The following is a 17,680-nucleotide window of genomic DNA, read 5'->3' on the forward strand; positions in this document are numbered from 1 at the left end:
TGGAAGTGTGCCACCAGAAAGGTGATGCACTATGTCCGGCAGTGGGAAGCAGCAAGAACAGTCTGGGCAGAGCAGGCCCAGGGCATCCTGGCTCTGCTATGGTCCAGGGTAAGTAACTTGACCTCTCTACTCAGTTTTCTCACCTGTAAAACTGGCAACACTCTTTTTCAGGGTTGTTGCAATTTATAAAGTGTGTCTGGAACAAGAGGAGGCCCTCAACAAACAGCCACTAACTTGTAGGCTCACCACCTTCATTAAATTTAATGCTAAAGTTTTCAGAAGCAGAATCCTTTTTGTAAAGGTAACTGACTAATAAAGTTTCTAAAAGGAGAATAAACTCACACCTACCATGACAAATATTAGCATTACTGTTATCCTCTTTAAAAATAAGGTTCTTGGGGCTTTCTTGATGGTCCAGTGATTAAGAATCCACCTTGCGATGCAAGGTACATGGGTTCAATTCCTGGTCGAGGAAAATCTCACCTGCCACAGGGCAACCAAGCCCCAGCGCTGTAAAGCCTGTGCTCCACACCAGGAGAAGCCACTGCAACAACAGGCCCGCGCGCTCAACTGCCCGCGCAGCAGAGCAGCAAAGAGCCCGGGCACCACGAGGAGGAGCCAGTGCAGCCAACAAGAGATGCTTTTCAAAAAACGAAGCTCTTTGTAATGATTCCCACTGAATTTACATAAAAATGACTAAGGTCAACGATCTCACAGCTTGTCATTTGTAACCTCTTTCCCTCTCACCCTGCCACCAATCTCTATTAGCTTTGAGGCCTGTAAGATTCCGGAAGCAAGCCATCTGATGGAACCATCGCCACGGACGGTGGAAGGTTTGGCCTCACACTCAAAATATGAAGGCCCCTTTCCGGTAAGCAGCTGCAGCGCAAGGGTTTTTCTGGCCTGGAAATCATTAGAGCTCATTTCAAACACCCTAGGTGACCAGCCTTCCCTCTGGCCCACGATTAAGCAGACTAAAAAACCTGTTGAAACCAGTCTGCAATTTTCACAACAATGACTCAGTACTTTGTAACACAACACATACTACATGCCATATTTGCTAAAATGTTAGTCTTGAGGAAAAACAGCCTTTACTTATAGTTCACTTGGATTTTCCAGAGAACACGATTGCTGGGATAATTCAGAACAACACAAAATTCTTCCACCTCTTTTCCACTCTCTGGCCTTCAACTTTTAGTCAGATTTAGGTAAACATTACTCCTGATGCCCTACAGCTAGCAACATGAAAATCAAATGTGGTTTAATGATTAACACTTTTTAGCATCAATAAAAATTGGTTAGAATCTGTGCATGGGTGTGCCTGAAATTAAACTCAACGTATTTTATAAACACTGTATTATTCATGCAAAGTAAACTTACAAGCTCTAGCAAAGCAATTCATTTTAGACTTCTTTCCTATTAAGTTTTGCATTACGTTCCTTACCTTGTGAACACGTACATTCAAGAGATAACAGTACTATCTCAAATATATTAATTTTAACTACATTAGAAATTATTCAACTTTCTGGAAAGTAGTGCTCTTGAATTTTACAGAATTCATGCACTTTTTGGACTCAAGTTAACAGCATATTTCCCACCACACAAACTCAAAACATACACCACACACGCACAGATACAAACATATGTATGGACCATACCTTCACTTAGTCAATAAACTTTTACCAGGTGCCTACAATGTATAAATCATATTAATTAGGAGTTATTAAAGAAAAAAGATTAATAAATCTTACTGAATTTCTTTCTGCGCTTTTTTTTACACAAACTTTTAAACTTCCAACCACAGTCCTCGTTAAGGTGACAATATTATATGGTTTAATCTGTAACGACAGTATATGAGTAATTCTGTATCCTCAGCACGTAACTTTGCCCCTGGCACAAAGCAGGGATTCAAAGAATGTCAGTTAATGAATGAAAGAATTAATCTGATTCCCCACTACTTCTAAAAGAAGGAAAAAAAAATTGAGTACAGAAAAATAAGGAAAAAAAAAGGCAACTGAATTTTTAAACTACCTAATTCCAAGACTAGAAATGATTTTAAGTAATATTTCCATATTTCCAGTAGATACCATGGCTCTACTGTTGGTTTAATTTCTCTATACTTCCGTTCTCTCATCTGGTAAGTCAAAATTTAGACTGGATAATCCTCAAGAACCTTTTTGGATTAAGAAGTATATGATTACATGATCACATCTAACAAAACAAATATTGTCTGAATCAGGCATATGCTCACATCCTGAACTGATACACTGCTTCATCTCACCAAGAAAAATCGGAAAACTGTGTACCTGTGTGTCTTATGCATAAAAATAGCTGATAAGAAAAAGTTATCTTAAAGATATTTCACTCTACATTGTGAAGGTACCTCAATGGATATGTTAATTACAAAGATGTTCATATTAATGCTTTGATAGTGATAAAGAGTGATTTTTTAACCATTTCAAAACCTATCTAGCTAACACAGTTTCACCAAGAGTTTTCAAGATCATAGAGACTATTGTATTCACCCACCTCCCTGATATGTGTACGTCATTTTATTCACCGACATATTCATTATGTGCCAGGCATAAATGGACAAAGGGCTGAGAATAGAGAGATGAAAAATGGTAGTCAGTGCCCTGAAAGAGGCTTACTGAGAAAGACACGCTCTAAAGAAAATACATAAAGTGCTTAGGGAGTATGTGAAGGAAAAATTAATTCTTTCTTTCAGGTTCAGAGGCGCTCACACAAGACAAATGTGAGCAGAACCTTGAAGAATCAGTAAAAATCTGTGAGGCAGTAAAGGATAGGAGTAACATGAAGGAAGGAGGTATTAGAACTTATGAGGATTTCCAGATGTACAACTAGTTCAGAATAGACAAGAGCATTCAGTATACTGGCTTGGGAGAGAATTGGGGTTAAAATATAGAAGGGTGCACTGGACTTGCGACTTATGGGTCATAAAAAGCATTTTGAATTCCTTCTTTAGGTTAGCAATAGATGAGTTCTTTCCAATGGCACAAAGTTTTAGGGAATCAATTTCCGTATCCTGAACTTCCATGTTTATTCGTTCCTACATGTGCTCAGTTGCTCAGTCGTGTCCAACTTTGCGACCCCTGCCAGGTTCCTCTCCATGGGATTCTCCAGGCAAGAATACTGGAGTGAGTAGCCACTGCCATCTCTAATTCCTTCCTAAATATGGAGTGCCTAATGATACACCTGCAGGTAAAACATCACACCACTTCTCCAGTTAATCTCTTCTCTATCATGCTCCTGATCTTTTACAAAAGAAAGGCATTCTTTTCAACAATTTTACTACAGCACATTATTGGCTCAGGGTATAAAAACCATCATGGCATCAATAAGATCTAAGTTAAAATATTAGTCTCAGTAAGACCAATTTCATTTCAGGGACCATCAAGTTTTTACAGGGCTTTAGGCCTTTATCTCGGATATATCCTTCTGTTACAAAGTGTAAAGAAATGGAATATTTTGGCTTGTGTCTTGAGACATTCTAACTTCAGATATACTGTACAGGAGTGTGGTGGGAGTCCAAAGAATTTTCCCTGACAAGCAAAAAAAACTAAACCAAAAATTCCTTCTGAAGGAAAGCCAAACAAAGTGTTGGGGAAGCAGCACCTTATTTTGAGTTCTATGACTATTTTATCTTAGACAAGGGATACAGATTAACTCATTTAACAGGACAAGAAAAATGAAGTCAGACTTTCCCCCCACAGAAATTGGGTGTAATGTGGCTGGCTGGCTTGTCAATAGGAGCTGTATTTCATGAATTATTTGGTAGCTATTTTCCATAAATGGAATGGTGGAATTTGCAGCTCCAGGTTTGCATGAAAATAAATATAAAAGTACACATAAAGGTGTTCCATTAATTTTTAAAGACATTTTGGAAAAGATATACTAAAATTAACAGCATTTCGTTTTCCTAACCCTTTCTGAGCATACTGAGTGAACAGGGTACCTCTAACATGAAGAGTATTAAATATAATTTGTAGTCTTCTGGCAAGTCTTGGTAAAGTCTTTCTGGTATTCCAAGAAACTCAGAAAACTGAAAACTTTGGAAACAGGGTCTTTCTGGATGTAATCATCAAGGCAAGATGAGGTCATACTGGATCTGGCTGTGCCCTAATCCAAAGACTGATACACTTCTAAGAACAGGGACACCTGCACACAGACAGAGAGAGGAGAACACTGTGTGAAGACAGAGACACAGACTGGAGCGAGGCATCAAGGGACACCACGGACAGCTAACAACAGCCAGGAGGGACGAGCCGGGCAGGGAACACATTCTCTCTCAAGCCTCCAGACCTGTGAGAGGAAACTTCTATTGTTCTAGGCTACCAGTTTGTGGTACTTTTATCATTACACTGTGTAACAATTGGGTGATTTTGAATTCTTTGCTTTTAAGAAAACTGAGCCATGAGCTTATGGATCCTTAAAAGTAATTTTGGTGATACGTTAATTGTATAACGTTGACGTATCACTAAATCCTAAAGTGCTCAAATAACAATGACAGAGCCACAACAAAATTCCATGAATTCTTATTTACATATTTTATGTGAACGACATTTTTCAGGGCTTACATCTATACAATTAAGAAAGAAAGAAATATAATAATGGCAAAGACTTTCTTCCCCCTAATAATAGTAACATTCATTTATGGATACAAACATTAATTAAGACATGGGCAGAAGCTCTTTAATCACACTAAGGAATGTAGCTCCACTAAATTATTTTCAGAATTTGCATTATATTTATATATAAAAATACCAAAATCAGAAAAAAATTTTAAATACTTAATAGTATGGTCATTACATTTTTAATACATTAACTTACATATGTATGTTGCAGGGTAAATAGGATGAATAATTAAAAATACTTTTTCATAATAAAAATAAAATTCTTTGGGGGACATGGTTCAGAAATAAGAATTCAAGCACAAAAAGAAATGTAGAGTTTCCAACTGTTAAAGACAGCTTACTTATACATTTTAAAAAAATGGATAACGATGTTTAACAAATCACTGTAGTATCCTTAATCCACTGGCTATGTTCAAAAGAGTAATGATAACTTTAAAAATTATGATACTTACCAATGATAATTTTTAAAGTTATCGTTACTCTTTTGAACATAGCCAGTGGTAAGGATACTACAGTGATTTTTTAAGTAATTAGCCTCTAACTAATAAAAATAAATGAAAAAAAAGAAAAAAAAGTAACCTCTAAAGATGGAAATATGAAACTGAGCCAGACAGATTACCAGCCAAAATTTTTGTGGGTCGAAGAGGGAAACAAGAGATAAATAATTAAATGTAACCTATAACCATATTTGCAATGAATATGTCAGTCAAAGCTCACTAGAACAAATATTATTATGATAGTTTCTGCCCAAAGGAAAAAAAAATCTAAGTCATAGTTTAGGATCCATCTTTTAAAGTACTATTACAGTGCCAAAAAAGATTTACAGTGCAGCCAATTAATTTTAGCCATTCCAAAGTGTTGTATCATCATAGGGTTTCTAGTGAAATAAACACACAGAATTGTAATAGGTATTATCATTTTGTCATTGAATGACATGAGAGAAATTAGCCTAAAACTCAACAAAGAGCATGCAATTCAGAAATACTATTTGATATTATTTCTAATTGACCCTGCTATTGTAGACATAAAAGGAAGGACAATGTTAGTGGTGATGATAAACATGTTATGTGCTAAAATAAAAATATTCTTCTGTGAAAAAAAAAATTATGATACTTATAATAGACTGGAAATTTTATCTATCTGGCTGGTTGGTTGGTTTAGCTGCTAAGTCGACCCCATGGACTGCAGCCTGCCTGGCTCCTCTGTCCATGGAATTCTCCAGGCAAGAATACTGGGGTGGGTTGTCATTTCCTTCTCCATGGACCTTCCCAACTTGAATCAAACCCGGATCTCCTGCATTGCAGGCAGATTCTTTACCAAGTAGCCAAATGTTTACACTTAAGATGAAAAATTTTATGTGGCAAGATAAAAATACATGAGGGGGTATGACATTTTCAAAACTGTTTTAAGGAAGAAATGAACAAACAAATTTGAACACTGTTGCTTTAGATAGTGGGAAGTCCTTATGAGTTGAATGACAGCCTTGATGCTTTTAAAACCCGCTATCCTCACTACTCTTCAAACCATCCTTTCCCAGTTGAGCTGGATTTTCCATCCTGGCACTGAATAAAGACCCTGAAGTGCAGGCACAGCACGCGCATGTGGGCGCCTGCGCGCTGGACGCACCTGTTGAAGACGCTGGGCGTGGGGCTGTGGTCGCGCTCCCGCTCCCGCTCCCGCGTGCGCTCCCTCTCTCTGTCTCGGTCCCGGTCCCGCTCTCGGTCCCGCTCTCGGTCCCTGTCTCGGTCTTTCTCTCTTCTTGAGTAATAGTCCCACTGCTTGCTGGTGTCCACAAGACTAGGCCATGAAGGAGCAGAACCAGGAAGGTGGGGAAAGGCAACTAAAGAGAAAAAATAATAATAAAGAGTTATGGTACTTAAAAAACAAGACAGAAAGATGAAAAAAAAAAAGAAGGTAAAAATCCCACAAAAATGCTTCATTAAATTAAAAATTAAATTAAAATAAATAAATAAATAAAAATAAATTAAAAAGAAAATTATTTAGTATGTAGAAAAGAGAAGTAACACATGGTGAATACCCACAGTCTGGGGACATGCCAGAAACAAATCTTAAAGATATAACTCTTCATTTGCAAGGTGGACAGCAAATCAGAATTAGACACATCACCAACTTCCCAATATAGCAAAAATATAAACCAGAATACATTAGAACATCTTCAGAGTGCTGAGACAAAGTAACAGTAAACCTAAAAATGTGTACTCAAAATTATATTTGAAGAATAAAACAAAAGGCATTCATAAACAAAAAATAAGCAAAAGCTATAAACAGTTCACACACAAAAATAACTTCTATTGGATATATGCATAATACATTTCAAGAGTAACCACTAAAAAAAATAGAGATAAATATATTATTTCAGAACAATGTAGGGAAAAAGAGAATATTTAAAAAATCACCTGAAAATTTCAGTCACTTTGCAACAGAAAGAATGGGGGTCTGGGAGACAAGTCTGAATGGCTCAAAAATCAAAGTAATACAAAGAGGATGGAATTAATCACCTAAGTGACAGAATTTTTAAAAATTCTACCTATATTTTGAACATGAAACATAAAAACACAAGACGGTTGAAAGTGAAAGGATGGGAGAAAAAAATGGAAAATGGTAATATCCCCTAATTTTCATATGAGTAACTGTATATTATAAGTGGCAAAGCATACTCATACAAAAAGGATCACCCGAGGAAGAATGACTACGTGAAGATAGAGGATGCAACTCACTAAGAACACAGGGCAAATTAAACTTCCAAGTATCTAACAACATAGCCTTACTTTCTATGGAATAAAAACTAATAGAAATAACACAGGTAGAAACAGAAAAATCAACCATGATCACTGGAGACTAATGTAATTTTTCAATTATTGAAACTTTAAGCAAACAAAAAAATCACTACAGATATATAAGGACCGAGCAAAACATTGTTAATAGAGTTGATTTAATGAACATAACATAGAAATCTGCCAGGCAGGTAAAGAATACTCATTCTCCTCACCCATATGAAACATTTATGAAAATATATTATGTTCTTTCAAAGCATAATAGACATTATGTTTTCTGACCACCACACAATCAAGTAAAAATTAAAAGTTATGGGAAAATAATCTCCATTTATTTCAAATTTAAAACACATTTCTGATAACTCAAGGATCAGTCAAAAAAGTCATAAATTTAAAATCATTAAAAAACTGAACACAAAGAAAAGTACAATATGTCAAAAGTCTAGAGATGAAAACTGTTCTGAAGGAAATTAATCTTAAAAAAACCTGCATTACAAAAGATGGAACGTGAATGAATTAAGCTTTCAACTTATGAGCTTAGAACAAAGTAGAATAATCTAACAGAAGGGAGATAATAAAGAAATCATGTCAGCAGAAAACTACCATGTAGTAAGCAAAGGTAGAAGTTGACTTTTAAAGACTAGATGAATAAAACATGATAATCTTCTGACAAGATTAGGAAAAAGACCTTATAAAAAACATCAGAACCAGTAAGGGACTACAACTACAGATGTTACAGAGATTAAACAATATGGAGACTATTATATATTTTAGAGCAACATATTAAGTAATTCAAAGAAATCTTGACTAGTCCCATAATTATTAAAGACATTAAATTAGCAATTTAAAACCTTCCCACAAGACCAGATGGTTTTTACAGGTGAGTTTTACTCATTTATAAGGTACAGACCAGCTGAATAATACAAAAACTTTCAGAGAATGGGAAAAGAGATTATCCCTCTAACTTATCCCATGTGGCTTGTATAACCTTAATACTAAAACCAGTAAGGACAATACAAATAAAGGAAAATCACAGAACAATATTACATATGAACTTAGATGTCAAAATTCTAAGTAAGTCTGTATTTATTTTAAAAAAGTAATCAGTTGTGACCAAGTTAGGTTTATGTCAGCAAATACACGGTGGCTTAATATCAGAAAAATTGAGAAAACTGCCACATTAACAGAGAAGGAAAACAATACGATCAACTCAGAAAGCATCTGATGAAACTCAATATCCATTCACAGTTTAAAAGCCCTTGGAAAACTAGAAGAGATTTTCCTTATTCTGACAGAGGGTTCCATCAAAAATCTGAGAGTAAGAATTTCATAGTATAAGTATAAAAGCATTTCCTTTAAAAAAAATAATAATTTTAAAAAGGGTAGGTGGGGTGGTTCCAGACAAGAACTCCACTTGCAGTACTTCAACATTATATAGAGGTACTAGTCACAACAGTAAGACCAAACAATGAGGGTGCATGAGGTGTGAGGAATAAATACCTGAAAAGGAAAGAAGGGCAGATGATACTGCCTGAGTAGAGTTCAACAGGTAACAGATCAAAGTATATATTGATATCCCTATTATACACATAAATAAAACGAAACCCAATTCTGTTTCTAAATACAAGCAAATACAAACAGAACACACAGCTTAAATGAAGTTACCATTTATAAGGACAATAAAAACATTAGGTACCTATGACTAAATCTAACTAAAGCTGTCTAAGAAGTGTATGTAGAGTTATAGCACTCAGTTGGAACACATTAAAGAATATCTCCATAAATGGACAGGATGCTTGTTCAGACGTTAACTCAAGGTTGTAAGGTATGAATTCCTACAAACTGATCTACAGCATCAATCTAATAGTAGTACAGTACAGTAAGAGAAAGGACTCTGGAGACAGGCTGCATGGTTTCAAATTCTGACCTGACTCTGCCACTTACTGTGTGACATTGGGCAAGTTACTTAATCTAGCTGTTCTTAAATTCCCTAGTCCATAAAATGATGATCATAACAGTATGCCTCCTTTTAAGGCTGTCGGGATTACATGAATCAATAGTTTGTCTTATTGTAAACATAATATGAGTTAGTTATCAAGAAAAATCTCAATAGTTTTCAATGAAACTTGAAAAGTTGATTCTAAAATAGAAATATAAAAGAATGGCCCCAAATCACTTCTGAAACAGAGTAAGATAGATTTTGCTAAAACAGATATCAGATTTACTATAAAACTCAAAATTAAAGAGTTTTATAGTAAGTGTGGCACTATTAGCATAGAGATAATTAAAAACTAACCAAATGAATAGTCTTGAAAGCTAAGAAACAGATACACGCATGCAGGGAACTTGATACACAAATGGAGATGATGCTATAGATACTTCAGGAAGGAAGGACAATTACATCTTTACTAAAGAAATGAAAAATATTCTGTTAAGTAACCTGGAATATATGTAAGACTAATTATTTCAATAGTAAATATTCTTTAATTCCTTTTAAGATAGTACTTTAAACCATGGGAGTATGTTTCTACTATTTTAAAGTATTTAAGTACTTTACTGATTTAAATTGAATCCGGGCAATTAAAAAATAACACTTACCATTGCCATATGGAAAAGCACGTGCAGAACGACTATCATAACCAGAGGAATGTCCACTGTCAAAGAAAAATGTATGTTTACGTGTTGCAAGTTCTGAATCTTAGCTTGGTGCAAATAAATGCAAAGCCTAAGGTAGAATTATGACTTGCTGAACCACCATGTAATTTGTTCTGTTTGTTTTTGTTTGTTCTGAGTCACTCAGTCGTGTCCGACTCTTTGTGACCCCGTGGACTGTAGCCCACCAGGCTCCTCTGTCCATGTAGTGCTAAGTTTAATACTGTTAAATAGCTTGTGTTTTCAGTACTAAAAAATTAAGTTATTACGGAATTACAACCACCATAAAATGGTAGCTGCAATTCCATAATAACTTTATTTTTTAATCCTGAAAACACAGGCTATTAACAGTATTAAGCCTAATACTACATGTAAAGAAGATACGGCTTATTAGTATTTTTTAACATAAAGAATCCAATCAATTCAGCCTGACACAACAGATAACAGAAACTTTGAGGCTGCCAGAGTGCTCCAGACATAGTTAAAAGTTAGTCTTTTTTAAAAAGCTAATTTTAATGAATAAAGAGCAGAAATTCCACCCTACTGACAGACTCAACAAATACTACTTCTTAACATTCTGAATGAGAAAACATATGTTTAACAAGGAATTAAAATTAAATGCTTATGGTCTCACAAGTCACACTTTGCTGAGTTTTATCATTTCTTCTGAAAATCATATGCAGTTTGATGCTTCTGATCTAAAGTTCTCATGATTTTTCCTTAGTTTGAATCACTTTCTCAGAAATACAGAACTTTTTTTTAAGTAGAGTTTTTGCCACTTAAGAGGAAATAATAATAGCCACTATTTATTGGTTAGTTCTGTCTCTCAAGAATGGTGCTGAAGCTTTATACTCACCTGAGTTGTTTGAATCTTCATAACTCTATCAACCCCATTTGGCAAAAGAGGAATCTGAGTCTCAATGAGTTATTATGCACCCTGCCTTGCCACAAAGCAGGGAAATTTTGAAGCCAAATTTGAATCAGGTTTGTGTGATTCCAAAGCATATGCTGTTAAACATGGTATTGTCATCCATGAGGTAAATGTTCTTTACCACAGCATTCCAAATAACAAACTATAAATACAGGGTATTAAAAATAAGGTAACTGCCAGGCAAAAGGGATCCATTCTTCCTCTGTAGAAGCCGAGTTGCACTGGGTAGCAAGGAACAAGGCAGCTTTTCTTTACTGTGGTCCCTGATAATAGCTATCCTTACTTAATCCTAAAACAGACACACATTATTCATAATTTCTATGTATGTTTGTATATCCCACAAAACTTGACTATAGCCAAGTTTTTAACCAATCTAGTTGTATCCCACAAAACTGTATATCCCACAAAACTTGATATAGCCAAGTTTTTACCAATCTAGTGGTTTCTTTAATAAGAATACCATAAATCAAAGCAAGATAATTCAAAATAGTAACAATTTCATTTTCTTTGTCCTGTTCTGTAATTAGGTATAGGTCCAATATTTTATCTAAGAGTAAATAACACAGATCTAGACTTAGGAATTAAAAGACAGGTACTACTGTTTGCAAAATCAAATCTCTGAAAATATTACCAAGATACATATGATTCTCCTGTCAAAGCCTATGAATGATAAGAATTCACAGCGTCCACACTGATTACCTTTCTATTGTTGGTATGAGAGAAGGAGGCGGAGCACCTGGAGGAGGAGGAAAACCTGAAACATTCAATCATAAGATACAAAGAAGTTAGAATGTAATACAGTGTCGAGTTAAAAGTTGTGTGTCACTAAATTTCTCTGGGACTATAACGTGCTTCTCTATGTTATAATGGACAGGAAAAAAATGGAGCTTACATTTATAAACAGATTTTTGGATCAATATTAACTTTGAATGAACAGTCTGGTCTAATACACAGAGCACAAACTGGGAGTCAGGACACCCGGTCTTATTTTCAGCACCACACACAGCCCATTTTGTGAGTATGAGAAAGTTAATCTCAGTGCCTTACCTTTTCCATATATTAAACAGTAGTAGGATTGCCACCAGATACATTTTAAGTATTTTAGAAGAAAAGCAAATAAAATAACATTTACCTCTTTCAAAAATATTTTGAGAGTTTAGATGTATAGAAATGGCCTTAAAATGAATAATTTTTAAATAAAATCTTACCAGTAAATATATAATGCTTAAGGCTGAGAATATCCATCATAAAATATGTTTTAAATAGCACAACCCTAAAGAATTAATTTAGAAAGAAAAGCACATAATGAAGTTTTTAAATTAATTTAGAAAGGAAATAATTTGCAGCTTTATATCATGAGGTCTGCATTCTGAATAATTCACAAAACCTAGATGAAATACCACAGAATACGGCTACCAGGGACCTTAACAGTTAATCTACTCTGCACTTTCAAATTCAGTCAGGCAAAGAAGCATCTCAACAAGGCTTGAAGAGTCTACAACTTACAATACCAATTCTTTATGACATCAATTTCTGCCAACTTTTAACGACCCTGACTATTAGGAAGTACATTAAATTATGTAATTTAAATCTCTCATACTACAATTCACATACTGATCTTAATGAGGACAAGAAGCAATCCAACAAAATACATGTTTGAAAACATTTCCACTAAGCCTCCTGTTTAGTATTCTATGTAAAAATGAATCTCAGTTCTCCTACCCCTTTTCAAAAGTCCATTTAAATCAATTTTTGGCCTTGTTTCAAGCTGTTTTAAATTCACCATGCTCATCTTCACTGTGTCAAGTTTTAGGTTCTCCTCTATTAAATATCTTAGCAGTGTAAAACTTAGCAATTACTACTTAGTCCTAGAGTCCACAATCCTATTTTAGACAACCTTACAATCACATTTTTTTTTAACCTATGAAGACACACCAATGACTCCTTTAAGACTTCTCCTGATAGGTTTTTTTCAGCCACACTCATACACAATCAGTGACTATCTGACAACTAAATATGTATACCATCCTAAGCTATTTAAACTCTATTTATCAAGGTCATTTTGAATTTAGACCCACCCTTCCAAGCACTGTCACCTCTCATCTCTTTACATTTCATGACTTTTAATACTGAACTTCATAAACACACTTGCTATCACAGCTGCATCACACTACAAAAGAAAAAAAAAAAAAAAACACCCTGAAAAACTGTAAAAAAAAAAAAAAAAAAAAAAACCCACACTGGGCCACATGTTACACTCCTGTTGATCCTATTCTTACAAGAGTGAACAATTAAACCACTGCTCTATGAACAATCATCTGAACAGCTGTCAACCTATCAGTGTGGTTCAGAACATATTTTCTCACAATATTGAGTTATGTCAGGAGGGTAAAAACAATCAGAAACCATGATAAAATCAAGATAAATGGAACTTTCTCTTCTCTTGCAGTCACTTCATCATATAAAAAATTCTTTGGTTTGAAAAAACAATTTTTAATAAAAATTTTCTTTTTAATCCTATACTCTGTTTTCTTCAATAAATTGATATGGTAAGAATTTTCTCAGAATCTCTATTTCTACAGAAATGGGTAAGACTGGTATAAGAAAACTAAATATCTTAATCAAAACTGGAATGAAGCAAAGGCAGAGCTGAAAATAGGACCTTGAAATCCCAATAACCTATTTTATATTCTAACCACATCAACACCGTCCCTCCTGTAACTATAAGCTTGAAATTTCATGTTTATTAACAATGATGGAGAAAACATGAAAAAAGTTTTACCTGGAGGTGGTACAGTTATTGGAATACCTAAAAAACAAGTGATGAAATTTAATATAGTAACTGGATTTCAAAACCTGTTATGTACTTATGCCATCACGAAAGAAAACTTTGAAATAAAACCCCTCGCCTCATCGTCCTGGCTTATTCACTCAAAAGCAGCATTCTGTTTTCTTGCAGAGGACCAACAATTCGAGTATAGTATCAGACTTCCTGATGAAAACCCAGCCTAACAACTTGATAACAAGATTTCCCCACTAATTGTAACCATAAACAAAGTGAGACGTTAGTTTAAAAAAAGCACCCTTGTGCACACACAAATATCAAACTCCATAAAATTAACACTAAGCTTGATAATCAACATCTGATCTTGTTATTTTAACAGTATAATAGGCAAAGTGGTAATGGGCTTATCTTAAATACTGCAGGTAGTACAAGGTAACTCGGAAGATGATGGATATTCACTTTAGTAAAGCTATGAGGATGTTCAAGTATGGACATGAATTGTTTTTCTATTGTTGATAGGAGTGTGGAAAGGTTATTATTTCCCTTGACTTGTGGGAGTAGAGACAAGGGATATAGTCAATTCATAAATTTACAACCCTAGGGCACACTAAGATGAATGTGAATGGTTTACTTCAACAGAAGTCAGTAAATACTAATTTGAGTGACTCTCACTCGCATACATTATAATCTTTAAAGGAATAAACTACATATAAACATTCTCAATTTACACTGGTCAAGAAAGTGAAAGTGTTAGTCGCTCAGTCGTGTCCGACTCTTTGCGACCCCATGGACTATAGCCCACCAAGCTCCTCTGTCCATGGAATTCTCCAGGCGAGGATACTGGAATGGGTAGCCATTCCCTTTTCCAAGGGTTCTTCCTGACCCAGGGTTAGAACCTGGGTCTCCTGCACTGCAAGCAGATTCTTTATCATCTGAGCCACGAGGGACTCTTCAAATGTGCCCTTAAATCCTAATTTAAAATTTACATGTCATGCAAATTATAATTTTCTTGTTTGAAGAAAAATGACTTTCTAAGTAGAAAAATTTCAATATGAAAAGCTTTTTCAAGGAAAATGTTAAATCATAAAGAACTTCAACAAAGTCAGAATGGTTTACTAAATCCTATCTTAAAAAAGTGCATCAAAACTATTCCCAAAGAGGAAAAAGTAACCTAAATTCATTAACTAAGAACATAGGAAAAAATAATGAAAAAAATTGCTTTCAAATGTTTGCTTGTCAATGGAAACATCTGCTAATAATTTAAAATTTTTCTATGCATGTTTTACCAGATTAAGAGGTTTATTCAAACAGAACTTAAGGAACTAAGTAGGCCTTAAAATGGAGAATGAAGCACATTATTTAACCATCCATGCAATAAAAGGATATGGTAAACTCAAACCAACAAGACTGAAAAGATAAATAATGCAGTGGTCATGTTTCAAAAATCATTGGGCATCCACAAGTCTACTAAAATGAGCCACTCCATGGTAATTCCCGTACCTCCTGAGGCACCTCCCTGCTTCCTACATTACTAAGCTAAAAGAGTCCAGCAAACAATACAAACTAACAAAAGGTCCAGACACCACACTAATGGGGAATTAAGGAAGGCAGAGTATATTAAATGCTCTTAATAGCTACTATTACTTGATCTTCATTAGAAGATTATAGATTTTTTAGGGTACTACTGAACTTCACTACATGTCCCAGTTCTAAATACGTGACTATTTAATTCATGACCATTGTCCTAGGTATGGTAAGGTAACCATGCCGATTTCAGCAACCCACTCTGTAATCCTAATAACTTTACCCAAGTAAATACATGAACAGCATACATCACTTAAGCTAACTACAATGTGAACTCATATAAAATAACTAAGAAAATACTATTCAGCCCTCTCAACATTTAGACCTCAAAAACATTTAAGTTACCAAACTTTCACAAAACATAAAAATAAAAGAATATAACCAAACTATTAAGTGTGCTATGAAGACAGTTAAAATTACAAACATTCTGCTTTTAATTTTTCTTACTCCAGTAGTATCATAAGACAGATTCTTTTAAAAAATCAACTGAAAGGAATTAAGAACACAAAAATTATGCTACATAGATAGATACAGATGTCTTTCCAAACAATATCTACACATTAGAAAGTTGGCATGAGAACTAGAGAAGACCCTTTGTGTGAGACGTGTATCTCACCTAAGATGATTCAAATCTTAATTTTGAATTAAAGTTCACTGAAACAGAATTTCAAAGTTGATGAAACATTATACGATCCATTCTCTTGACAATTAGCAAGTATATTTTAAAAATGCTACTTAAAAAGCTTAATATGTAATATAATGTTAGACCAACACAATTCTCATCTAGAAAATCATTATTTAGTATTTGACTTTTGTTAACAAGAGGGAACAGTAAAATGAAATATAAAATTCACCTCAAAATTCCCTGTCCTGTTTCTCCCGGCACTCCCAATTTTCCTGGCCAACACACGTGCTGCCCAGCCAACAGATTTGAAATGCACAAATCACACATTGTGTTTCTGTATCCTTTATCTTTAAAATGAGCAGCAGAAACAAAATGTTTTCCTGGAAAATTCTGCATACAGCAGTAAAAGTAAGGTTTCTATTACTGGCCAAAAGCTTTTGGAAAAGTTATATTCAAGTTCTAAAGGGAATGAATAGATGGGGTTTTGAAACTTTAGCGACCATCAGAATTACTTCAAGAATTTGTTAAAATACAGATTGCTGGGCCCATTCCCTGGAACTTCTGATTCAGTAGGTCTGGTGTGAGGCAGAGAGTCTGCGTGCCAAACAAGGAGATGATGATGTTGCTGACCAGAGACCATATTTTGAGAATCACTGTATTTACTGCAGAGCTACTCAAAATGTATAAATTCCATTTCAAATTTTTATTAAACAAAGCATGTGACACTGTGAAATAAAACAGTACAGCTGTATGACAGCCTATACTGCCTGGGACCTTCAAAAGAAAGAGAATAGGATTTAACTTTACCAGTATGTAATATGAACTTTTAAATGTAAAGAAGTGTAAGGGTGAGTGGAGGGACTGTTAGGGGGTTGAAGGAACTGGTACAAAGAAACAGAAAGGCAGCACGCCAGCAAAACATCACATCAAAAGGAATTCAACTACATTTAAAATTCATTATTTTTAAAATTCTCACAAAAGTAATAGCTCTATATTCAAGTTAAAAAATGGAATAAAAATTATCTATGAACTCATTCTTAATGTATCCCATCATTATTTTACGTAACTAAAGCAAAAAAAGAGTTCTGCGATAGGAGACCTCCAACTTGGCTTCCAATGATTCCTGCCTCCTGGTATTCACGTCTTCTTATACCTCTGGTATTTATATCCTCCCCTTGAAGGTGGGCTAGATAATGGTTTATTTCCAACAAATGAAATACAGCAAAAATGATGGAATGTTATTTCCATGACTGGGTTACAAAAGAGACTGACTTCTATTTTGCTGGTTTCTTCTATTGTGTTCTCAGCATTCATGCTATGATAAAGCAAACTACCATGGTGGAGAGGAAGTGAATCTTTTTAACAAAGAAGTCAGTGATTCGGAGCATGAATCTCTTCTTAGCAAGTCTTTGAGATGAGCATCTCAAGGTCTGTGAGAGACCTAGAAGCAGAGGACCAGCTAAGCTGCGCCCACATTGCTAATCCACAATCACTGTTCAACGATAAACGTATGTTGTCTTAAACCACTGCACTCTACAAAAGTAATCTGTCGTGGATCAAGAGCTAACTGATACATATAGTAACCAGCTATCAACTACTTATTATTTCTCTATTCAGTTCAAATGAAAGAAAGAAGCACAGCAGAATAATGTG

General features: G+C 34.8%; 1 protein-coding gene across 16 annotated transcripts in view; it reads right to left on the reverse strand.

The window, feature by feature from the left end:
- The window catches only part of FIP1L1 (factor interacting with PAPOLA and CPSF1), a 64,884-nt gene that overhangs the window by 2,712 nt on the left and 44,492 nt on the right, over positions 1 to 17,680 (reverse strand). For 10 of the 16 annotated variants that reach the window (XM_065913942.1, XM_065913935.1, XM_065913940.1 and 7 more), the window contains 4 exons: positions 13,816 to 13,842; positions 11,733 to 11,787; positions 10,049 to 10,104; positions 6,282 to 6,495 (listed from right to left, as the gene is read on the reverse strand). In XM_065913942.1, coding sequence (XP_065770014.1) covers positions 6,282 to 6,495; positions 10,049 to 10,104; positions 11,733 to 11,787; positions 13,816 to 13,842 — 352 coding nt within the window. The remainder of the gene's footprint in view (positions 1 to 6,281; positions 6,496 to 10,048; positions 10,105 to 11,732; positions 11,788 to 13,815; positions 13,843 to 17,680) is intronic. The other 6 variants (XM_065913944.1, XM_065913943.1, XM_065913938.1 and 3 more) reach the window with 1 other exon arrangement.

The sequence above is a fragment of the Muntiacus reevesi genome, chromosome 22 (genome assembly GCF_963930625.1).
Source record: "Muntiacus reevesi chromosome 22, mMunRee1.1, whole genome shotgun sequence".
NCBI lineage: Eukaryota > Metazoa > Chordata > Mammalia > Artiodactyla > Cervidae > Muntiacus > Muntiacus reevesi.